Source organism: Scyliorhinus torazame, chromosome 9 (assembly GCF_047496885.1).
Source record: "Scyliorhinus torazame isolate Kashiwa2021f chromosome 9, sScyTor2.1, whole genome shotgun sequence".
Lineage (NCBI taxonomy): Eukaryota > Metazoa > Chordata > Chondrichthyes > Carcharhiniformes > Scyliorhinidae > Scyliorhinus > Scyliorhinus torazame.
The window spans coordinates 108,429,195-108,454,008 of record NC_092715.1 but is presented as its reverse complement, the minus strand read 5'-3'; the positions used below and the strand labels follow the sequence as shown (position 1 = coordinate 108,454,008).

The window sequence follows — 24,814 nt, the reverse complement described above, 5'->3', positions numbered from 1 at the left end:
TCACCCTCCCACCCCCCTGACAATGCTCACTAATCCCCCCCACACCCTTGTCAATGCTCACCACCCTTTAACCCCCTACTGAAAATGCTCATGGCTGCGCCCCCCAAGCACCCTTGACAATGCCTATCACCCCCAACCTCCTACCAAAAATGCTCACCACTCCCCTGCCACAGCCGTGACAATGTTCATCACCCCTCAGCCCCACTACTAAAAATGCTCACCACTCCCCCCACACCCTTGACAATGCCCTTCATCCCTCAACCCCCTTCAAAAATGCTCACCCCAACACCCCCACACTCCTGACAATCCCCTCCCATCAAGGCTCACACTGCTCTTCCAATCCCCACCCTCCATCACTCTCCACCACAATCTCACAACAGCAATTCAAAATTTCAAACATTAGTAATAGTTAAGACGGTGATTGGCACTGCTGCCTCGCGGTGCTAGGGATCTTGGTTTGATTCCTACCTCAGGTAACTGTGTGGAGTTTACATGTTCTCCCCATGTCTGCGTGGGTTTCGTCCGGGTGCTCTGGTTTCCTCTCACAGTCCAAAGATGTGCAGGTTATATGGATTGGACATGCTAAATTGCCACTTGAAAAATGAAATGAAAATTGCTTATTATCACAAGTAGGCTTCAAATGAAGTTACTGTGAAAAGCCCCGAGTCGCCACATTCCGGCGTCTGTTCGGGGAGGCTGGTAAGGGAATTGAACCGTGCTGCTGGCCTGCCTTGGTCTGCTTTCAAAGCCAGCTATCTAGCCCTGTGCTAAACCAGTCCCTGCATATTGGCATTCAGGGAGCACAAATAGAAAATCTTTTTGCTTGTGGTCCTCCAGCAGGTGTTAGGGTGAGGGGTTTATTTGAAGCAACTCAATGCCTGATTGAGGGACCTGGCATCGGGAAAGTGGGAGGGGCTGAGAGCCACTCCCCTGCCCTTGCTGTGAATACCAAATCCCATGATCCCAAGCCTATGAATCTTTTAGGGAAAAAGGTATATCCTCCTTAAATAAGGAATGTTGGAAGTTTTCTACACCAGAGGGCTGTGGATGATCTATTGTTGGGTTTATTTAAGACTGAGCTGGATGGATCTTTGGTCTCTCTGGGAATCAAGGGACAAGGGGAGCTGGTAGTAAAATTTTGTTGAAGTAGAAGATGAGTTGGAAACTCATCAAGGTTGTGAATAGTTCTGATGAAAGCTCGCAACCTGAAACATAACTCTATTTCTTGCTCCACAGATGCTATAGATCTTCTAAGTAGTTTCATCATGTTCTGTTCATCTGGCAAATAGCCTGGTTTAATATCAGATTCTTACCAGTCAAAGGCATGGAGTTTGTAGCCAGAGAACAGAGTTTGATTCAGGGACTGAAGATCATGGCTTGCTGACTTGCAGTTTAATAACTTAGCAATATTGGAGGAGTTCAGAAGGTTGGTGATGAGTTAGAGTTGTGTGTTGTCAGCAGGTAAATGATAAATAGGAGAGGGCCAAGTTTGAGGGTGGGGGTGGGGGGGACACACACCAGAAGTAATGGTGCAAGAGTGAGAGAATAAGCCATTACATGTTATGCTAAGATAGCTAACAACGGAACCAGTTGAGGACTACTCCACCTAGCCTGTTAAAATAAAATAGCACTGGAGGAGCATGATGTGGTCAACTGTGTCAAATCTACAGACAGATGAAGAAGAACAATGACAGATAGTTTACCTTTGTCATAAATATTTAGGACATCATTTGTAACTTTGATAAGATCTGTATCAGTACTTTGGCAGGGGGGAAAACCTGCTTGGAGGGATTCAAATATGGAGTTCTGTGAAAAATGGGCAGTGATAACACATTCAAGGATTTTGGAAAGGAAAGGGAGGTTGGAGATGCAGTGGTAACTTGCCAAAATAGTGGGCTCAAGCATTGGTTTATTAAGAAGAGGGGTGGTGTCAGCAGATTTAAATGAGAAAGGAACACCACCTGAAAAGAGAGAACCATTAACAAAATGAGCTGGCATGAGGATCAGGATGGGAAGTTAGTAGTCCGCAGTTGGGTGGGAATAAGGTCAAGGGAGCAGGAAGTAGATCTCAAGGACAGGATGAGCTTGGAGGGGTGCATGATGGGAGATACAATAGAAACTAGAGGCTGGAGTCTCCAGTCCTCCAGCTGTGTGTTTCTCAGCGTCACGCCATTCGCTGGCGTTGGGATTCTCTACTCCTGCACCTTGTCAACAGGATTTACCATTGAGGCCAACCCATGCCTCCGGGAAACCCATGGGCAGGGGTGCGCTGCCGGCAGGAACAGAGAATCCTAATGGCTGGAGAATTCTGGCCGAGATGAAGATGTGAGTTCAGGGCTAAGTAGGGCGGAGTGTAAAGAGACATTTGGCCTGGTGGGCTGGTGAAAGGAAGGAAAGTGGCAGAGGCAACTGATCAGACGGTAACAATTGTAGTGACAAATATGTTAATGAGCTCCTCACACTTATTAGAAACAATGAAACTTAAAATCAATAATAATTCCTGTCACCACCCCAAGATTTTGCATTAAATTGTCATTCCTGTCACCTGTGGTCAAATCCGCTCCACAGGTAGTATGCATGACAGTAACAGACTTAAGGTGGATCTTGCTGAGCGAAATGTCTCTTACAACAAGCTTAGGGTTGAATCTGTTAATGTAGCATTACTGAAGTTTTGCAGAATCATCTGGGATGAGATGAGGGCCAATGAATGCTCCCAACCAACTGAGCAGACAGGACGTTATTATTTGTGTTCACTGTTTGATAAATAATTTGACATTACCTATTGTGAAAAACCAGAAGATACATTTAGGTACAAAAATGTTTCCAAATGCAAAGTATCACTCTTCCAATTCACTGTCAGATAATTGCTTTATATGTAATAAATTCTGCGGCCCTTTTTTAAAGCAATTCTGATAGTTTACTTTTCGAACAGTCATAAGGTAGGTATACTGTGAGTGATTTTGTAAATGAAATAGTAGGACTGTTCTTAATGTATGAAGAGATCTTCCGTGCTGGCCGTAAATAATAATTTCTCCAGAAAATACACAGATATCTTCAATGAATCATGCGATCTAACAATGACATAATTGGTTCTAATCTTTTCTTTTAAGGTGCAGTTCTTATCCCTGGAGCTTTCATTGGTCAAATTATTGGTGGGCTCATCATTTCCAAGTTGAAGCTCCACTGTCGAAATGTGATGAAACTGGCTGCAGCCACGTGTGTTATTTCACTCATCTGTTCCTTTGTTTTCATTTTTGCTCAATGTTCAAATCATCCATTTGCTGGAGTCAACCAGGACTATAAGCAGTAAGTAAAAATCAAATTACATTAGGTTTGCCATTTTATCTGAAATACCTGTGTGATTATTACAATATGCAAATTTCTGATACAAGCTGTGAGACTAATATTTTCAGCATTTGGTATAAATAATGTAACGCGTCAACTTTCCCTGTTGTTGCATGCAGAGATTAGGCCTGAGGGTCAGGTGAGAAACATAATTGGAAAGTAATAATTAAATCAGGAGAGACAGAGATTTTGAATAAAGTTGGGATGGGGGGGGCGGGTCAAATTGGATAGCCCACAAAACCAGACGCGGGGATTGAGAGGCATGATTAAACCATGCCCATTGACTGCAATGCAGGCAGCTTACCAACTTTGAGCTGTTTGGACATTTAATTGGGCTCTGTTTCCAATTCGCACATGAAGGTAGAATCAGATGTAAAGGTGTTACAGTTAAATAAAGGTAACTACAGGGGCATGAGGGAGGAACTGACGAAAATCGACTGGGAGCAGAGCCTAGTGGGAAAGACAGTAGAACAGCAATGGCAGGAGTTTCTGGGAGTAATTGAGGACACAGTACAGAGGTTCATCCCAAAGAAAAGAAAGGTTATCAGAGGGGGGATTAGGCAGCCATGGCTGACAAAGGAAGTTAGGGAATGCATCAAAGCAAAAGAGAAAGCCTACAATGTGGCAAAGAGTAGTGGGAAGTCAGAAGATTGAGAAAGCTACAAAAACAAACAGAGGATAACAAAGAGAGAAATAAGGAAAGAGAGGATCAAATATGAAGGTAGGCTAGCCAGTAACATTAGGAATGATAGTAAAAGTTTCTTTAAATACATTAAAAACAAACGGGAGGCAAAAGTTGACATTGGGCCGCTCCAAAATGACGCTGGTAATTTTGTGATGGGAGACAAGGAAATAGCTGAGCAACTAAATAAGTACTTTGCGTCAGTCTTCACAGTAGAAGACATGAGTAATATCCCAACAATTCCGGAGAGTCAGGGAGCAGAGTTGAATATGGTAGCCATCACAAAGGAGAAAGTGCTAGAGAAACTAAGAGGTCTAAAAATTGATAAATCTCCGGGCCCAGATGGACTACATCCTAGAGTTCTAAAGGAGATAGCTGAAGAAATAGTGGAGGCGTTAGTTATGATCTTTCAAAAGTCACTGGAGTCACGGAAAGTCCCAGAGGATTGGAAAATCGCTGTTGTAACCCCCCTGTTCAAGAAGGGAACAAGGAAAAAGATGGAAAATTATAGGCCAATTAGCCTAACCTCGGTTGTTGGCAAGATTCTAGAATCCATTGTTAAGGATGAGATTTTTAAATTCTTGGAAGTGCAGGGTCAGATTAGGACAAGTCAGCATGGATTTAGTAAGGGGAGGTCGTGCCTGACAAACCTGTTAGAGTTCTTTGAAGAGATAACAAATAGGTTCGACCAAGGAGAGCCAATGGATGTTATCTATCTTGACTTCCAAAAGGCCTTTGATAAGGTGCCTCACGGGAGACTGCTGAGTAAAATAAGGGCCCATGGTATTCGAGGCAAGGTACTAACATGGATTGACGATTGGCTGTCAGGCAGAAGGCAGAGAGTTGGGATAAAAGGTTCTTTTTCGGAATGGCAACCGGTGACGAGTGGTGTCCCGCAGGGTTCAGTGTTGGGGCCACAGCTGTTCTCTTTATATATTAACGATCTAGATGACGGGACTGGGGGCATTCTGGCTAAGTTTGCCGATAATACAAAGATAGGTGGAGGGGCAGGTAGTATGGAGGAGGTGGGGAGGCTGCAGAAAGATTTAGACAGTTTAGGAGAGTGGTCCAAGAAATGGCTGATGAAATTCAACGTGGGCAAGTGTGAGGTCTTGCACTTTGGAAAAAAGAATAGAGGCATGGACTATTTTCTAAACGGTGACAAAATTCATAATGCTGAAGTGCAAAGGGACTTGGGAGTCCTAGTCCAGGATTCTCTAAAGGTAAACTTGCAGGTTGAGTCCGTAATTAAGAAAGCAAATGCAATGTTGTCATTCATCTCAAGAGGCTTGGAATATAAAAGCAGGGATGTACTTCTGAAGCTTTATAAAGCATTAGTTAGGCCCCATTTAGAATACTGTGAGCAATTTTGGGCCCCACACCTCAGGAAGGACATACTGGCATTGGAGCGGGTCCAGCGGAGATTCACACGGATGATCCCAGGAATGGTAGGCCTAACATACGATGAACGTCTGAGGATCCTGGGATTATATTCATTGGAGTTTAGGAGGTTGAGGGGAGATCTAATAGAAACTTACAAGATAATGAATGGCTTAGATAGGGTGGATGTCGGGAAGTTGTTTCCATTAGCAGGGGAGACTAGGACCCGGGGGCACAGCCTTAGAATAAAAGGGAGTCACTTTAGAACAGAGATGAGGAGAAATTTCTTCAGCCAGAGAGTGGTGGGTCTGTGGAATTCATTGCCACAGAGGGCGGTGGAGGCCGGGACGTTGAGTGTCTTTAAGACAGAAGTTGATAAATTCTTGATTTCTCGAGGAATTAAGGGCTATGGAGAGAGAGCGGGTAAATGGAGTTGAAATCAGCCATGATTGAATGGTGGAGTGGACTCGATGGGCCGAATGGCCTTACTTCCGCTCCTATGTCTTATGGTCTTATGGTCTTATGCTGCATTGTTAGTTTGCTGGACACTTCGGCAGGAAGTTAATATCATGAGTAGCTAGCATCACTTTAAAAATGGCTTGCACTGGTTAAAGCCAGCATGCAAATGTGAAAGGGGAGGTACATTGTGACTGAAGCAGGTGCTAGAAATCAGGGTTGGAGAGAATCTAAACTGGGTAAGAGTGAAGGATAGACAGCACATCAGGGCAGCTCTGGCTCCAAAGCTTTCAGATGCTGGACTGAAAATCTTGGTGGAGAAGGTGTCCTATATTTGCAGGTGGAAGGAGGCCCATTAGACACATGGTCAAAAGGCAGGGGGACCAGATAGCTGTGGAGCTAAATGCCAGCCATCAAGCCTTTGAAACACTGGATGCAGTGCTTCAAGAAAATCAATGATTTTACATGAGTGCTGGCTGTTTTGCCTTGTATTTAATTGTTTGTTGGTTTTCTTGTAGTTGCTTTGTAATTTTCTGTTTTGTTTTGTAAAGGGAGTCCTCTCTCTCTCTCTCTTCCGCCATGCCCCGTATCAGTGTGTCCTCTTCCAGTGGCATGTGCTGCTCGTTTGGGTGCCTTTCCATCGATATGGGGCTGCCATTAAGGCAGGGCATCGGTGTGTCCTTTTATGGTGGCATGTGCTGCTCGTTTGGGCACCTTTCCACCGATGTGGGGCTACCGTTGGGGAGGGGTTGGGGGAGAGTCACTGTATGCTGGCCTTACAGCTGGTGGTTTGTTCAAAGGAACTATTTTCGATTGCACTGTGCCCCCTCTTGGCAGGGGTTGCCTTCTCTCTCACACCATGCCCTGCACCGATGTGTCCTTTTCTGGTGGTCTGTGCTCCTCGTTTGGGCGCCGGCGGCAGCGGGAACTTGGACTATGGCAAGGGAGAACGGTGCTATGACCAGTTGGATGGAGGGGAAGGGGAGCCTCTTGCTGCTGCCAGTTGCTTGCAGCGGGGAGAGAGGAGAGAGCTTGCAGCTGCTGCGCCTGGGACTCATACTTGTTACTGGTTCCCTTTCTGCTTATCGGCTCGGAGTAGAGCATGGGGTGGATTTTGGCTGGCCTGCTGCCAGGCTGAAAGTGGAGGAGAACGGACTTGCTTTTACAGTTTTGGGCTGGATGGTATCCGGAGACCAGACGCCGGAATTGTGAGAACGACAGAGGGGTTATGTATACTGCTTGTTGATGTTGGTTTTGTTTTATTGTTGGTGGATTGTATTTTTATGATTGTATCTTTATTGTGTATTGGTATTTTTTGTGCCTAGCGGCTGGGTGCTCGGCAGTTGCGGAACCCTGGTTCTGTGCACTGGGAGTTGGGGGGTCCCTTCCGGTGCTAGTGTGGGGGAGGGGTGTTCTCTCTCTCTCCGCTCTTTGTCTCTCATTCTCGCTCTCTCATTCTCTCTCAGACGGTGCCCTGCACCAGTGTGCCATTCCGCCGATGTGGGGCTGCCGTTGGGGCAGGGGAGAGGTGCTGGCTTGTCTGGAACCCGATGTACCTCCAGGCACTTAGAGTGGGCATCCACGAGTATGAGGAATGTGGCCCCCTGGCACAAACTGATAAAGTCTATGTGGACCCATGACCATGGTTCCTGGGCCACTCCCAAGGGTGCATTGGTGCTGCCGGCGGGGCTTTTTGATGCTCCTGGCATGGAGCCTAGTTGTGGGCCACCTTCCCGATCTCGGAGACTAATCCATGCCACCAAATATAACTGCGGGCCAACATTTTCATTTTGGTCACCCTCGGAGGTCCGTTGTGCAGGTCAACCAATAAAGACGCATGACCCTGTTCGGGTATGACCACCCGCGTCCATCACAACAGGACGTTCTTCTCCAGCAGCTTCGAGATGTAGGCCTTCAGTTGATCTGGCAGCGCCCTTCACTGGGCTCCATACTGGACCAGGTGCCGGACTCACGACAATTTTGGGTCCGTCTGGATCCACATCTGCTGTCTGCCATCACCGGCAGGGTGTCTAAGAAATGGAGGGTGGCTATCCCCTCTGCGGCTGTGTTGGGTGCTGGCGGCTTTGTGGAGAGGGGCAGACGGCTTAATGCATTTGCATGCGGAATCCTTGTGCCTGGACGATGTTCCAGGGTATATTCGTAAGCAGCAACAGCAATCGGTGGACCCAAGCAGTCACGATTGGCAGGATCACTCGGTCTACTTTAAGCAACCCCAGCAGGGGCTTGTGGTTTGTGTATATCATGAATGCGCATCCATGGGACCTCTGGTGGTGGCCAAAGATTGAGTGGTCGCTTATTTGCTAGCTCCCGCTCTTGGTGGACCTTTGGGACCTTTTTTCCTGATTTACGGTGGATTTGATCGACAAAGCAGGAGACTGGTGAAGTAGAGGAGAAGGATTCCTAATCAGTGTATGGATTCGTGGACCACAAGTCGTCTGAAAAGGTGAGATCGTTGGTCGAAGAAGGGAGTGGTGTCTGCAGCACTGGAGAATATGGCGGAGGGTCAGGGACAGAACCTGCCAGTCCAGTGGTCAATGGAGCAGTTGGTGGACTTTCTCCAGGAGAGCTTTGCTCAGCAAAAAAAAGAATACCTGAATCCGATTAAGGCGGGGATTGACCGTGTGGAGCAGAGATTGGAAGCCCAGGGCCAGGTGATTCAGAAGGTGGAAGAGGCGGTTGCTGAGCACGATGACCAGCTAGTCACGAAGGCGGTGGAGATGGGGCTGATGATGGACCACCAGAAGAGGCTGAAAGAGAAAAGGAAGGATTTGGAGAACAGGTTGTGCAGGCAGAACCTGAAGATTGTTGGCCTCCCGGAGGGCAGCGAGGGATCGGATGCAGGGTCATATGTGGCATGTATGTTCGAGAAGCTGCTGGGGGAAGGTGCGTTTGCTCAACCCTTGGAGGTGGACAGGGCGCACAAAGCGCTGTGAGGAAGCCGCTGAGGAATGAACCACCGAGGGCGATGGTGGTACGAATGCACCGGTTCCTGGACAAGGAACAGATCTTGAAGTGGGCCAGGCAGACGAGGAGCTGCATATGGGAAGGCAACGAGCTGCATATTTACCAGGACTTGGGTGCGGAACTGGCCAAAAGAAGGGTAAGTTTCAATAAGGTGAAATCGGCCCTCTTTAAGAAGGAGGTGAAGTTCGGCATGCTGTACCCAGCGCGTTTGTGGGTCACTTATGAGGGCCAGGAACTTTATTTTGGATCGCCAGACGAAGCGATAAATTTTGTAAAAGACAGGGGACTGGCAGGTGATGGAGGACATTGAACTTGGGGGCAAGTAGTTGCATTTTTGATATGCTGCTAAATTTCTTTTCTCTTTGGTTTCATACGTATTGTTTTGCACTAAGTTTGGGGCTGTTGTTCCGTTGCTCCATTTTGTTTTCAGGTTAACTTTGTTCTTAATGGGGGAATTTTCTTCTTTGTGTTTGTTGGGGATTGTGACGTTTTCATATGTATGTTCGAGAGGGGGGGAGGGAGATCAGTGGGGGGTAGGATGCTTGGCGCCATGGGTGGGGGCTACCAGGCTAGCTGGGCGGGCTAGCTCACGGAAGCGCAATGGGAGGGGGCGAGCAGATGATCAGTTTGTTGAGGGGGGTAGAGATTGTTATTTTCTTATGGGGGGGAGGGAGGGGGGAATGGTTCTGACGGGAGAGGGACTGGGGCTTGGAGACAAATTGTGGGTCAATGATGGTGGGCGCTCGAGGACAGTCCTGAGGAGGCGCGGGCCGCGGGCTGCAAGCTGGCCTAAGAAGGGTTATGGTTGATCGGCAGGGCGGGGAGAGGGGGGTGGGGGGAGGGTGGTGTGGGGGGGGGGGATGGGAGGGCATGGTGGGGAGGCGTGGGGGGGGGGAGCGTGGGGGGGGAGTGATCTTGATCAATAAGTGGGTGTAATTTGAGGTAGGTAGCACAGTGGCAGACTCGGGGGGTAGGTACGTTATGGTGACTGGGAAGCTGGAGGGGATGCCGGTGGTATTAATGAATATCTATGCACCAAACTGGAACGATGTGGAGTTTATAAGGCGGGTGTTGGGGAGGATCCCGGACTTGGACTCACGTAGGCTGAACATGGGGGGTACTTTAATACGATTATAGATCCGAGGTTGGATTGATCGAGTTCGAGGACAGGGAAAGTGCCATCAGCAGCGAAGGAACTAAAGGGGTTTATGGAACAGATGGGGGGTAGATCCGTGGAGGTTCGGAACGACCAAGAGCGAAGGAATTTTCTTTTTTCGCCCATGTACACAAAGTGTACTCCCGGATTGATTTTTTTCATTTTGAGCAGGGCTTTGCTGGCGGGGGTGGTGGATGCTAAGTATTCGGCGATTATTGTGTCAGACCATGCCTAACACTGGGTGGATTTGCGGGTGAGCAAGGACGGGGGTCAGCGCCTGCAATGGAGATTGGATGTAGGACTGTTAGCAGATGAGGAGGTATGCGGGCGGGTGAGGGAGGTCATCCAAAATTATTTGTCGATAAATGACATGGGAGGTTTCGGCAGCAACGGTATTGGAGGCACTGAAGGCAGTAGTTAGGGGGGAGCTGATTTCGGTATGGGCTCATAGGGAGAAGATGGAGCAGGCAGAGATGGATAGGCTGGATAGGGAGACCCTCCAGGTGGATAGAAGGTACTCGGAAGCCCCGTAGGCGGGGTTGTTGAAGATGCGGCAGAAGCTGCAGATGGAGTTTGGTCTGCTATCCACAGGGAAGAGGGCGGGGCAGTTGAGGACGGTGTATGAGTATGGGGAGAAGGCCAGTAGGATGCTAGCACACCAGCTCAGGAACAAAGAGGCGGCCAGGGAGATAGGATGAGTGAAGGATAAAGGGGGAACATAATTTTGGACCAAGCGGGGTTGAACGGCGTGTTCAAGGAATTTTAGTCGGCTGTTTGAGTCGGAGTCCCCAGCTGGGATGGAGGGGATGGGCAATTCTTGGAGGGTATGGAATTTCCGAAGTTGGAGGAAGGGTTGGTAGGGAGGCTGGGAGCCCCGATTGAGATTGTGGAAATAGTAGAGGAATTGGAGGCCATGCAATCGGGTAAGGCGGAGACCCAGTGGAATTTTATAAGAAGTTTTCTGGGGTGCTGGCTCCGCTGCTGGTGAGGGCATTTAATGAGGCACGGGAGCGGGGTGTTCATCCCCCAACATTGTCACAGGCTTCGATCTCATTGATCCTGAAGTGGGAGAAGGACCCAGAACAATGTGGGCCATACAGACCAATCTCCCTACTAAATATTGACGCCAAATTTCTGGCCAAGATTTTGGCTTGAGGACAGAAGATTGCTTTCCAGGGGTGATAGGGGAGGACCAGACGGGATTTGTCAAAGGCAGGCAGTTAACGGCCTACGTTAGAAGGCTCTTGAATGTCATGTGATGCCCTCCGAGGGGAGGGAGGTGGAGGTGGTGGTCGCTATCGACCTGGTGGAGTGGAAGTTGGAGGTCCTGGTGTGGTTTGGGTTTGGGCAGAGTTTTGTAGATTGGGTCCGGTTTCTGTATCAGTCGCCGAGCACACAAACTAGGTGACTTCGGAATATTTCAGACTGAACCGGGGGATGAGGCAAGAATGTCCACTCTCACCACTGTTGTTTGCCTTGGCTATAGAGCCATTGGCGATGGCGCTGAGAGCGTCAAAGGACTGGAAGGGGCTAGTCTGGGGGTGCGTGGAGCACAGGGTCTCGTTGTATGCGGACGGCCTTCTCCTGTATATTTCTGACCCGTTAGGGAGAATGGGAGAGATTATGCGGATCTTGGGGGAATTTGGCCGGTTCTTGGGATATAAATTGAATATGGGGAAAAGTGAGGTTTTTGTGATCCAGGCGAGGGGGCAGGAGAGGAGACTGGGGGAGCTGCCGTTTAACGTGGTGGGAGGGAGTTTTCACTACTTGGGAATTCAGGTGGCACGGGGATGGGAGCAGCTACATAAATTAAATCTGGCCCGGTTAGTTGAGCAAATGAAGGAGGACTTTCGGAGGTTGGACATGCTCCCGTTGTCACTGGCGGGGAGGGTACAGACTATAAAAATGATGGTTCTGCCGAGATTTCTGTTTGTTTTCCAGTGTCTCACTATTTTTATACCAAAGGCCTTTTTTAAGTGGGTTAATACGGTGATCTCTGGGTTTGTATGGGCGGTAAAACCCCGCGAGTAATGAAAATGCTGTTGGTACGGAGCTGGGGGAAGGGGGGGGAGGGGGAAGGAGTGGGGGGTAGAGGGGGGGAGTGGGGGGGGAGTGTTAGCCCTGCCGAACTTTAGGAATTACTACTGGGCAGCAAATATAGCTATGATCAGGAAGTGGGTAGTGGGGCAGGGGTCGGTGTGGGAACGGGTGGAGGTGGCATCACGTTGGGGCACAAGTTTAGGAGCACTGGTAACGGCGCCTCTACCATTCTTGCCAGCCCGGTACTCCGCAAGCCCAGTCGTGTGGGCGGCTCTGAGAGTTTGGGGGCAGTGGCAGAAGCATATAGGAGTGGAGGGAGCATTGGTGTGGGCTTCAATTTGTGGCAATCACCGGTTTGTCCCGGGGAAGTTGGATGTCATGCCCACGGTGCTAAAAACGAGGGTGGCGCCGAGTTCAGAGGTGGCGATCTTTGGAGTGTCGGAAGACCCAGGAGTCCAGGGGGCGAGAGAGGCTGATGTTTTGGCCTTTGCCTCCTTGGTAGCCCGGAAAAGGATCTTATTAGCGGAGAGGGACTTGGACCCCCAAAATCGGGGGTATGGGTTAGTGACATGGCTGGGTTTCTCAGGCTTGAGAAAATTAAGTTCGCCCTGAGAGGATCAATGTTAGGGTTCGTTCGGAGGTGGCAGCCTTCTATTGACTTCTTCGGGGAAAACTAAACTGTTCACAGATACAATAAGCGGGAGGTGGTTAGGGAATAAGGGGTGCAGGGGGAGTTAGTTTAGTTTAGGTTAGCTCAATTTAGGCGGGATCAGCGAGAGGAGATGGAGGGACTTGGAGATTGTGCGTATAAGCTATGTTGGTGGGGTATGGGTGTTGGTAGGGGGTGTTACGCACTGAATTATGTTTATATTTGTATTTCTAACTTTTGTTTTTATAAATGCCTTAATAAAATGTTTGTTAAACAAAAAATGAATGTGCGTCCATGGACGTATTGTTGGAATGTTCGCACCACGAATACAAAGGCCAAACCTTCCTTTTCCACCTGCAAGTAGTGATCGGCATCCGCAAGTGTGCGGGATGCAAAGGCAATTGGCCTCTCCAAACCGTCGGGCATGCGGTGTGCCAGTACTGCTCCAACGCCATATGATGGGGCAAATTGAGCAACATGGCCATCCGGGGAATGAATTTTCCATCGTAGTTCACCAGACCTAGGAAAGAGCGGAGCTCCATGGGATCACAAGAGATGGGGGCGTGGCGGATTGCCCGCACCTTGTCCTCCACCAGATGGAGGCCCTTACAGTCTTCCCGGTAGCCCAAATACGTGACCTCAAGCACATAAAAGCCACACTTCTCTCTCCGGAGACAGACCCCAAACTGCTTGAGGACCTTGGTGAGGTACTCCATGTACTCCCTGCATGAGGGTCCTGTGATGAGGATGTCATCCAGGTAAATGGCCACTCATGGCAATCAACGTAGTATATTCCCCATGACACGCTTGAAGGTGGCACAGGCCGAGGAGACTCCAAAAGGCAAACAAGTGTATTCATACAGACTCCAATGTGTGTTGATTGTTACGTACTTCCGTGATCCTGGGTCGAGCAGCAAACAAAGAACGATACAACACAGGACAGGCCCTTCAGCCCTCCAAGCCTGTACCGGTCGTGATACCAACCTTTGCCAAAACCCTCAGCAGTTTTTTGTGCCGTATCCCTCTGTACCCATCCTATCCATGTGTTTGGCAAGATGCCTTTTGAATGCCGTTAATGTATCTGCGTCCGCAACCTACCCTGGCAATGCATTCCAGGTGCTCACCATCCTCTGCATAAAAAAACAGCCGCGCCATCTCCTTTAAACTCCCTGGTGACTGACTAACTAATCAGACCGGCTACATTTTCCTCCAAATCGTTTATGTACACTACAAATAACAGAGGCCTCAGCACAGATCTCTGTGGAACACCACGAGCCATTCAGAAAAACACCTTCTACTGCTACCCTCTACCTTCTGTGACTGAGCCAGTTCTGTATTCATCTTACCACCTCACATCTGTAGCTGACGGTAAGTGTGGCTCATGTCCAACTTCGGAAATGTCTTGCCCCTTCTAGAGCCGGGCATAAAGATCTTTGATCTGAGGGACCGGGTAATGGTCGAGACAGGAGACTCAGTTGATGGTCATCCACATAGTCGCCACATAGTCGCACCGACCCGTTGGGCTTCATTATGGCACCACTGGCATTGCCCAATCCGTGAAATAGATGGGACGCATAATGCCCAACTGCTGCAGCTGGTCCAACTCCCGGTCGACCTTGAGTCACAGTACGTACAGCACAGGGTGGGTTCGGAAATACCATCCTGGCCGTTCTCATCCATGTTGATTGTAGTCACTGCTCCCTTCATTTCCCGAGGTCTTTAGAAAATATTTACCGAAATTTTGCCAGAACCCCTTCTGGCCCACGGGGGTACATCTGGCATATGTGCTGCCAATCCAGTCGCAGCCAATTGTGCCCAAATAGGCTCGGCCTGTTGCCGCACCCTACGATCGATGGTAGGCACGCGGACGGATCCCTATACACATCGGGCACATGGGCAGTACCCTCGATCGGCAAACGTTTCCTAGTATAGGTGGCTAGCTGGGCTTCGTGTCCCTGAGTTCCAGCGACTGGAGGCTGACCCGGATTGCCATGAATGTGCTGTGGCTGATGACAGAGACCGCCACCACTGTGTCGAGCTCCATCTCAGTGGGGTGTCCATTAACATAAAGCTTAACATAGAACATACAGTGCAGAAGGAAGCCATTCGGCCCATCGAGTCTGCATCGACCCACTTAACCCCTCACTTCCACCCTATCCCCATAACCCAATAACCCCTCCTAACTTTTTTGGACACTAAGGGCAATTTAGCATGGCCAATTCACCTAACCTGCACGTCTTTGGACTGTGGGAGGAAACCGGAGCACCCGGAGGAAACCAACACAGACACGGGGAGAACGTGCAGACTCCGCACAGACAGTGACCCAGGGGGGAATCGAACCTGGGACCCTGGCGCTGTGAAGCCACAGTGCTAGCCATTTGTGCTACCGTGCTGCCCTAAGTGCATTAAGCTTCAGAGTCACCCGGATCGGCGTGGACCTGGGGCCTGTGACACAGTGTAGCGGTAGGGGGGGGTTACTCATCCTCCAGGATGTGCTTGCGGTCTTTTGTGAAGGGATGATGACTGGCCTGTTGCCTGGGAATGGCTCCTTTATGTCAGAGTTTTTCAATGTGTGGGTCGTGACCCGGGGGTGAATGCAGGCTTCATGACTTCTGCCAGAATACGAGACAATGACCTTCATGATTTGCTGCCTCTGGTCACTCACCCTTTGCAAATTGAGAGAGTGGAATTTCTTCCTGAACACCCTGAGCGATTGGCCTCCTGCTGAAAACCCTTCTCTTTTCCATCAAAAATCTATCTGCCCATATCTGCCTATCTCAAATCTCCCTGCTTTAGAAATCTCTTTACAACAAAATACTCCATCCACCTGAATGGCTAGACTAGGGCACATCCGACATTGGGCCTCCAACCTCAGTTAAATGTGGACAGCTGCTGAGTGTGCCAAGGCAGCGTGCCAGTGAACAAGTTTTGAATTTCAATCCCACCTTCAGTTGCATTCAGAGCAACCCGATTTTGTACAGGGGACCTCAAATTGGCATTAGTGTCATAATTTTAACATGGAAAGGCCCAATGCTTGCCTGGATACCTCTTAGTCTCATGCAGTAGAATGTACATTCAGCAGTAGGAAGGAACTCCCATCTGGTGGTATTTAAAGGAATCGTCAACTACTTACATGTCAGCTGCCAATTAATGTTTTCTACTGCTGCGACAATGCTACAAGTGCTTGGGGCTTTATGAAGTTATTGAACTTGGCAACGTTCGACAGGAATTGGTGTGGCAGATTGTGTAAGTCTTTTTGCTCACTCTGCACAAACCAGTTCTCAAAGATATGCTTGAATTAGTAGGCATTTCCCTAGGAATACAGCTTGACTTGGAGAATGAAGCGAGGCCATGCAAAGCATGATAGGCTGTTAGAAGAAGAAGGGGGAAGAGGGGTAGAATAGTAAGCTGCAGGGGTGACACACTAATCCAGGAGGACACTGCAATCAAGACACCAATGAAAATAATAGTGAGATATGTAAATAGATAAGCAAAGATGACGGAAAGTGCAGCTATAAGTGCAGTTGGAACAGAAGACTGCAACAGATTAATTATCCGTACTTTATTTTCCTATACTAATCTGGTATTTAGTATATGGTAACAATGGGCATTTCTTTGTCAAATTTCTCTCCTACAATCTCTCCATCTCTCTATCTCGGTTGTCATGTGAGCGTCCCTTTAAGAACAGTGTGTTTATCAAACAGCTGCAGTGATGTCGTTGTGTGGGTGGAGCTGAGCTGTGTTTCTGGCTTTTTACTTTCGGTTTGAACTGGAAGCTGATTTTTGGCTCTGAGGTTTAGTTTCATTTTCAGTTGGGGAGCTGCATTCAAACCAAGGCGGTGTTCACTCTCTCTCTCTGCCTACTAAAGAATGTCTCCAGATCACTTGATGATTTCAAAGTAATACCTGTTTCTGTAAGGAATGCAAACCTACTGTATTTGTTAAAAAGAGTTTTTGATGTTGTTAGGAAAATTATTAAGGGTTACCTATAGAGTATTGTATCTGTGGGGATTATCAGTGTTGGTAGTTGATAAGATGTTTAAACATACTTTAGATCTCTGTTGCATCACACCTGTAAAGTGGGCCCTTGTGCTCCCTACAACTACAATTTATTAAAAGTTGTGGGGCAGGTGAACTCCATGATATACTTTGGTGGTCTCTAAACCCTGGCCCATAATACGGTGTTTCTATTCTGAATCTCTGTTTGTTCCCCAAATCCGTCTTTGTACCCCCAAACTGTATCTTTATCTGTCTCACAATACAAGTTCTTTTTTTCTTCCAGTCGTTGTCTTTCTCTGCAGTCCCAGTATCTGTCTACCTCTGTCTCTCGACCGGTTTCTTTGTTCCACAGCCTCTCTTGCTACATCTGTCTCCCAATTTCAATTTTCCCGTTCTTCAATCTCTGTATGATCTGTTTGTCGTTCTGTGACCCAGTTGTGTCGTTTTCTGGTCCATGGTAAGTTGACTGACTTCCATTCACCCATAGCCCACAAACTGTTTGCAGCTGGACACTGACCAAGCTATCATTTGGCTTTAAAAATGGAGGTTGTGAGGACTGCTGGTGGTGGCGACAAACAGCCTGACAACAAATTGCAGATCAGTCAAACAGTAGCATTAGAGGTGTTGGTGCAAAAACTTTCATCAAAGAGTTTACCAGACAAGTGATCCAATTATAACATACGGGTCAGAGACATATAACATATCAGAGACATTGAGAATCATCAAGAAAAGCAGCAGAATGGGGTAATTAAACCAGAAGGGAGGGGAAAGAAAATCAAGAATATAATGCTTAAAGGTGCATTAAAGTGAACAAAGGGTGTAACTGTAAAACAACCTCACTGGCTAATGCTAGAAAAACTGAAACTGGCTGCAATTTATTTTCACGAAAAACTTAACATCTCGTGGCCTGTATCGGAACTGCATACACACTTTAAGCAGGTTTTTTGAAGCATTCACTCACTATAAAATAGCAGCTTGTGTGCGACACCAGCCATGTGATAGAACCTGTAATGCCATTAACATTGAAAACAATTATTATGGCACTGTGTACAGGCATGCCAGGTATCGCAGCCAATTTAAAGTCACATGACAGGCTTTTAGCCTCAGGATCATAAAGTAATTAAAGCACATGAGGAGGCCATTCGGATCATTGAGTCCACGCTGACTCTCAGTCGGGAAATCCAAGCCAGACCATTCCCCTGCTCCAACCTCAGAGCCCTGTAAATTTATTTCCCTCATGTGTCCATTCAATTTTCATAGAATGCCTACAGTGCAGAAGGAAGTTATTTGGTCCATTGAGTCCGCACCGGTCCTTGGAAAGAGCACTCCGCCTAGGCTCACGCCTACACCCACACCCTATCCCCTAATCCAGTCTAATCTTTTGGACACTAAGGGGCAATTCCATCTGCCACTTGTCTCCCATTCTGCTCAGCCTATGTATCTTCTGTTGTAGTTGATTGCGTCACCCTCACTGCCACACTTTAAAATTTGGGATCACCGTAAATTTCAAATTTTTCATCAGTATTCCAATATCCAAGTCGCTTATACATGTCAAAAAAGCACTGATCCTAGCACTGACTATTGGGAAACAATATCCTTCAGTCTGAGAGACAAACATTTACCACAATCGCTGATTTCTGTCCTTAAACCAATATTTATTCACTGGCCCTCAAATGCTTTCTTAAAATTGGTAGAGAATATCGATTGCATTTCCTTAATCGACCTTCTCTGTTATGTCATCAAAAAATTCAATTAGATTAATCAAGCTCATAGAATCATAGAATTTACAGTGCAGAAGGAGGCCATTCGGCCCATCGAGTCTGCATCGGCCCTTGGAAAGAGCACCCTCCTTAAGCCCACACCTCCACCCTAACCCTGTAACCCCACCTAACCTTTTGGCCACTAAGGGGCAATTTAGCACGACCAATCCACCTAACCTGCGTATCTTTGGACTGTGGGAGGAAACCGGAGCACCCGGAGGACACTCACGCAGACATGGGGAGAAAGTGCAAACTCCACACAGTCACCCGAGGTCAGAATCAAACCGGGGCCCTGCTGCTGTGAGGCAGCAGTGCTAACCACTGTGACTCCATGCCGCCAAAGGCGAGTAAAACATACATTTAAGGTGAAAAAGTGAAGCTGCCTCCCATTGAGAATATAGCATTTCTTAATAGAGAAAATGGCTTAACTTGACACCGAGTATAGTCCTAAACTATAAGATATTAAAATGCTATGGTTACATGCAGCATTGATGTCTAAGATACTCCTTGTTTGCTAAGATTTTGCATCTGCGCACCTTCGAGCGAAGGAAAAATGAGCTGAGTCACTAGGAGAGAAATTTCTTGGGCTGTACTCTACTCTTTAGTCCTTTATGTTCAGTGCAGATAATTCAATTCACGGACGAGTAAGTTCGAAGACTCTGTACTATAATTTTTGTCACAGGCGGGGATGGAAGGTGTGTCTAGGAAAGGGCATTTTCTCCTTGGTGCTCCAGGATAATTCCAAAACAACCTGGCATATAAATGAGACCAATGTTGGTTGTCATTAAGCAGCAACCTTTGAAATTTAAGTAATGTTGATTGTTCATTTTGGGTGCTATGCTTTTCAATTAATAGCAAAATCAATATCAATAGCATGAAGATCACCTTAAGGATGGTAATTCTTCACAAATAATCACTGAAGGGACAGAACTTCATCCCCCTGTGATTTTATATGGACTGGGAGAAGCATTATCTAATTTATTTTCCACATATTGTCCCACAGGAACAACACTGGAGAGCAATTCAAATTGTTGGCATTCTGCAATGAGAAGTGTAATTGCATCCGTTCTAATTACAATCCAGTCTGTGGTATAGATCAAATTCAGTACTTTTCTGCATGCTATGCAGGTTGCACTGAAGCATCAGTAACAGATAACATGGAGGTAGGTTCTTCTAACCTAAAGATAATTTACCAGTATTACCGATTAGCTAATTCATCAAAGTTAAATTGTCATGATTGCGCAAATGGTCCATTGAAAAGTAAAACAGTGGGGACATAACTGTGTAGGAATTTTGATGTCTACTCTTGGGCACTTTGTCCAGTAGATCAATGTGATGCCTTTGGTGTCTGGGTGAAGAGAGTTGAATGCTTTTTGTGTGCTAGTTTATTTCTCATTTTCATTCCATGCTGCTAGCTAGTGTTGTAGGGTGTTTGATACTGTTTGGTAGGTCTTAACAAAGTCTTTGCAGTCCTATGTAGGTTAACTATATGTTTTATTAACTACAAGAGCTGTATAGATATATACAGTAAAATGTGAAGCTATGAGCTGTCTTCATGCTTGCTTCTGCACATGGCTCTACCTAACACAAGACTGACCGCTAGGTGTGAGTTATCTGTTCTCTTACACCATTGTGTGGGCGGTACTGTACCCAATCCCCTGTTAACACAGTATGTGCCAGACTCTTATACTACACCTCCCTGAAGACCTTGCGCACAATTTAATGGCCGCGTCGGCTAAATAGCGGGAGAGGCCAAAATCAGGATCCACCATTGGGACGGTTTGCCATCTAACCGGACAGCTCATGGTCCAAACGTGATGAGATCATTGACACCAATTAAGACCAATCTCCATCTTATTAGGCAAAATGTAAGTCCAATCTAACGGCCTCCCAGTAATCGTCTGGCTCCCCAGCGTTGGGCATTATTTAGCACTTCTTTTTTTTAAATCGGGAAGTTGGCACAATGGCTGCTGAAGGGGACCAAGGCACAGAGTAGCCATTTCCAATGTCTGGCATGCAGCCCAGGAGCACTGGAGCTGCTGCCTCAGTGCTCGTGGGGAGGGAGGGTGGGAACAACCTTGGGGGGTGGGGAACCTGGGGGGATCGGCCTGGTCGGGGGGACTGGGCATCATTTGTCGTATTCGTCCCTGGGCAGGAGGTGAGGGGCTTAGCATCTGCGGGGTCCACAAGCCATTGTCCAATATTTTGTATACTCATAACAGGAGAAACTATAGCTGCTGCCTGTCTGTCTTACCAAATACTTCCAAGACAGAGCCCTGTTCTTGGTTCTATGCTGAAGATCACTTTAACTCCTTTTGACTTGATGTGGAGATGCCGGCGTTGGACTGGGGTGGGCACAGTCAGAAGTTTTACAACACCAGGTTAAAGTCCAACAGGTTTATTTGAAATCATTTGGAATCCAAATAAACCTGTTGGACTTTAACCTGGTGTTGTAAGACTTCTTACTTCATTTGACTGTGAGCAGTCCCTAGCTGTACAGTGGAAGGCTATTGCTAATATGGAAGTGGCATTGTCAGTTATGTGAGCACTTCACAGCTCCCAAGTGCATTTACAAAGAACAAAGAACAAAGAAAATTACAGCACAGGAACAGGCCCTTCGGCCCTCCCAGCCTGCGCCGATCCAGATCCTTTATCTAAACCTGTCTTCTATTTTCCAAGGATCTACTTCCCTCTATTCCCAGCCAGTTCATACATCTGTCTAGATGCATCTTAAATGATGCTATCGTGCCCGCCTCTACCACCTCCACTGGCAAAGCGTTCCAGGCACCCACCACCCTCTGCGTAAAAAAACTTTCCACACACATCTCCCTTAAACTTTCCCCCTCTCACCTTGAAAGCGTGACCCCCACTCTTGGAAAAAGCTTGTTGCTATCCACCCTGTGTTTGGAAGGTGCCACCATACCTCTCATAATTTTGTAGACCTCAATCATGTCCCCCCTCAACCTCCGTCTTTCCAACGAAAACAATCCTTATCTACTCAACCTTTCTTCATAGCTAGCACCATCCATACCAGGCAACATCGTGGTGGACCTCCTCTGCACCCTCTCTAAAGCAACCACATCCTTCTGGTAATGTGGCGACCAGAACGGCACGCAATATTCCAAATGTGGCATCACCAAAGTCCGATACAACTGTAACATGACCTGCCGACTCTTGTACTCAATACCCCGTCCGATGAAGGCAAGCATGCTGTATGCCTTCTTGACCACTCTGTTGACTTGCGTTGCCACCTTCAGGGTACAATGGACCTGAACTCCCAGATCTCTCTGTACATCAATTTTCCCCAGAACTCTTCCATTGACCGTATAGTCCGCTCTTGAATTAGATCTTCCAAAATGCACCACCCCGCATTTGCCTGGATTGAACTCCATCTGCCATTTCTCTGCCCAACTCTCCAATCTATCTAACTTTTGCTGGATTCTCTGACAGTCCTCCTCGCTATCTGCAACTCCACCTATCTTAGTATCATCTGCAAACTTGTTAATCAGACCACCTTTAACTTCGTCCTAACCAGGGTTTGTGAATCTCGGGGCTTTTGCAGTCACACTGAGACCTGAAATCTTCCCTCACAGACAGAAAGACAAACCTTTTACGTGGGTACACATGCCATGTCTCAGTGTTATTGCCTAGCATTCCAATCAAACTATGAGGCCTGGACACTTTGCCTGAATCTTGGAGGCATCAGCACCACTGAGGCAGCAGCTAACAGTCAGACACTGGAGATATCCCCGCAACCAGAGGGTGAGTGTGTGGATCTGGGGAGGGCACCTGAGCACAGTGTCACTGATGTTCTCGTCAGGGGTCTGGGCTACCTCTTCCACAAGCATTCACTCCCTCCGTCACCAACGCACTGTAGCAACAGTATGCACCTTCGACAAGATGCACTGCAGGAACTCACTAAGGCTCCTCAGGTGGCACCTTCCAAACCCACGACTACTAGAAGGACAAAGTCAGCAGATACATGGGCACACTACCACCGGGAGGTTCCCTCCAAGTCACTCACCACCCTGACTTGGAAATATATCGCCATTCCTTCACTATCGCTGGGTCAAAATGCTGGAACTCTCCCTGATAGCACAGTAGATGTAGTTACACCACGTGGACTGCAGCGGTTCAAGAAGGCAGCTCACCACCACCTTCTCAATGGTAATTAGGGATGAGCAACAAACACAGGCCTAGCCAATGAAGCCCACATCCTGTGATAAATTAATTTTTAAAAAATCATCAGCAAAGTGATGGAAGGTCTCTTTTATAGTACTATGATACATCACTTGCACAACAAAACTGTTCATGGATGCTCAGTCTGTCTTCTGCCAGGGCGTCCTTGCTCCTGGCTTCAATCCAACCTTGGTCCATACAAATACGAACTGAACTCAAGAGGTGAGATGAGAGTGTTTGCTCATGACATCAAGGTGCCTTTGATTGAATGTGGCATTTGGGATTGAGATCTGACAAAATTGAAATCAATAGAATCAGTGAGAAAATTCTTCACTGGTTGAAGCCATACCTAGCGCAAAGGAAGATGGTTGTGCGAGTTGACAACCAAAGCTTTCAGCCCAAGAACAGCGCTGTAGGAATTCTTCTGGGTAGTGTCCTAGGCGTAACTATTTTCAGTTGTTACTTCAATGACTATTCCTCAGAAGTGGGGACATTTGCTGATGATTGCATAGTGTGCAGTACCATTTGCAGCTCCTCAGACACTGAATGTACCCATATGCAACAAGTCCTGGACAACACTTGAACTGATAAGCGGTATCAAAATCTTTAACATCCGAGAAAGACTTTTAGACTGAAAGAGGCGTAACAGATAACAACACAATTAAAGTTAAATGATTTTCCTTGTCACAAGGAGAGAGGCTACTGGAATCAAGGGTCGTAGCAGGCACACTCTGAGGAACATGAGGGCGTAGAGATCTTCATACACAAAGGAAACCCATTCCCTCCCACAGGTGATATATTGGTAATTGCCAAGCCTTTCAGTTGTCTTACACAGAGACAAAGGTACAATTCCGATACAAAGGTGGGGTGATCAGATAACGTCAGTGTCTACTGCAGTAATTCTACAGAGATGAATATAAATTAGCAATACAAAGGCCGTGTTAATCGACTGACGTCACTGGCTCTGATGGTACTGTTATTGAACAATGATGTGTGTGTGTCACCACACAAACTGAATTGATCTCGTCAAGAGATCAATTAAACTCAAGACAGTGTAATCAATTTACAAAGGGCCATCTGTCTGGCAACTGAATTAATGAAAGCAATTTACATTCAGACCCTTTAAGACTTTATGTCATGTATCCCAAGATGCTTCAGACGGTCAAGTTAGGTTTCCACAGCGGCAAGTAACATTCATGCAACACGTGCCAGGTAATGACCGTACCCAATAACTTAATTATCTCACCTTGACAATCTATTGTATTACCATCCTTGATACCCTCATCAGCAGCACCCTGGGAGTTACAACACTGACCTGAAACATTTAAAAAAAACTTTCTATATAGGTTTTTCTTTTTATTCAAAGCAAAGATGAACGTGAACATACACAGAAACTATATGCATCAGTTGCCATTCACCATGTATATTAGTTACAATTTATATTTCTCAGCAAGTGCCCAGTTGGCTAGTCCTCTGTTCCCAAGTCCCCCCTTTCCTCCTGATTCCCCTCTCCTTGCTATCTGGACCTGGACTTGATGGGGTGGCATGGTGCTACGTATACTGTTTTGTGTTAGGACTAGTTGGGTTCTGTGCCTCTTTGTTCCTTCCCTCCCTCCTTCCCCTCTGCTCCACTCCACCCCTCTTCCCCCCCTCCTCCCCACCCTCCTCCCCACCCTCTTCCGTTTGTGTCTGTGGTTCTTCTGTGGATTTCCACTCCCTCTAATTTATTGGCTTTTGTCTACAAACTCGTCTTGCAACAGATTGGTGAATGGCTGCCACATTTTGTAGCATTCCTCTTCCGACCCCCGGATGATGAATTTGATTTTCTCCATTTGGAGAAATTCCGATAGGTCGGACAGAAATTCAGCAGCTTTGGGTGGTGTTGCTGATCGTCAGCTGAGCAGGATTCTCCGGTGAGCAATTAGGGAGGCAAAGGTAAAGGTGTCGGTCCTCCCCCCCCATAAAGAGTTCTGACTGCTCTGTTACCCTGAAGACTGCCATCCTTGGGCATGGCTCCATTTCATCCCCACAACCTCGAAGAAGGCTGTCCAAAACCCGACAAATCTGAGGAATGACCAGCACATGTGGGCATGGTTGGCTGGGCCTCCTTGACACCGTTCACATTTGGCCTCCACCTCCGGGAAGAACCTATTCATTCGGGTTCTGGTTAAGTGAGCTCTGTG

At 47.3% G+C, this 24,814-nt stretch overlaps 1 protein-coding gene across 1 annotated transcript in view; it reads left to right on the top strand.

Moving 5' to 3' along the window:
- Positions 1-24,814, top strand: part of LOC140429419 (solute carrier organic anion transporter family member 4C1-like) — a 285,020-nt gene that overhangs the window by 175,995 nt on the left and 84,211 nt on the right. Inside the window, exons 8-9 of the mRNA XM_072516370.1 lie at positions 3,111-3,306; positions 19,456-19,615. Coding sequence (XP_072372471.1) covers positions 3,111-3,306; positions 19,456-19,615 — 356 coding nt within the window. The remainder of the gene's footprint in view (positions 1-3,110; positions 3,307-19,455; positions 19,616-24,814) is intronic.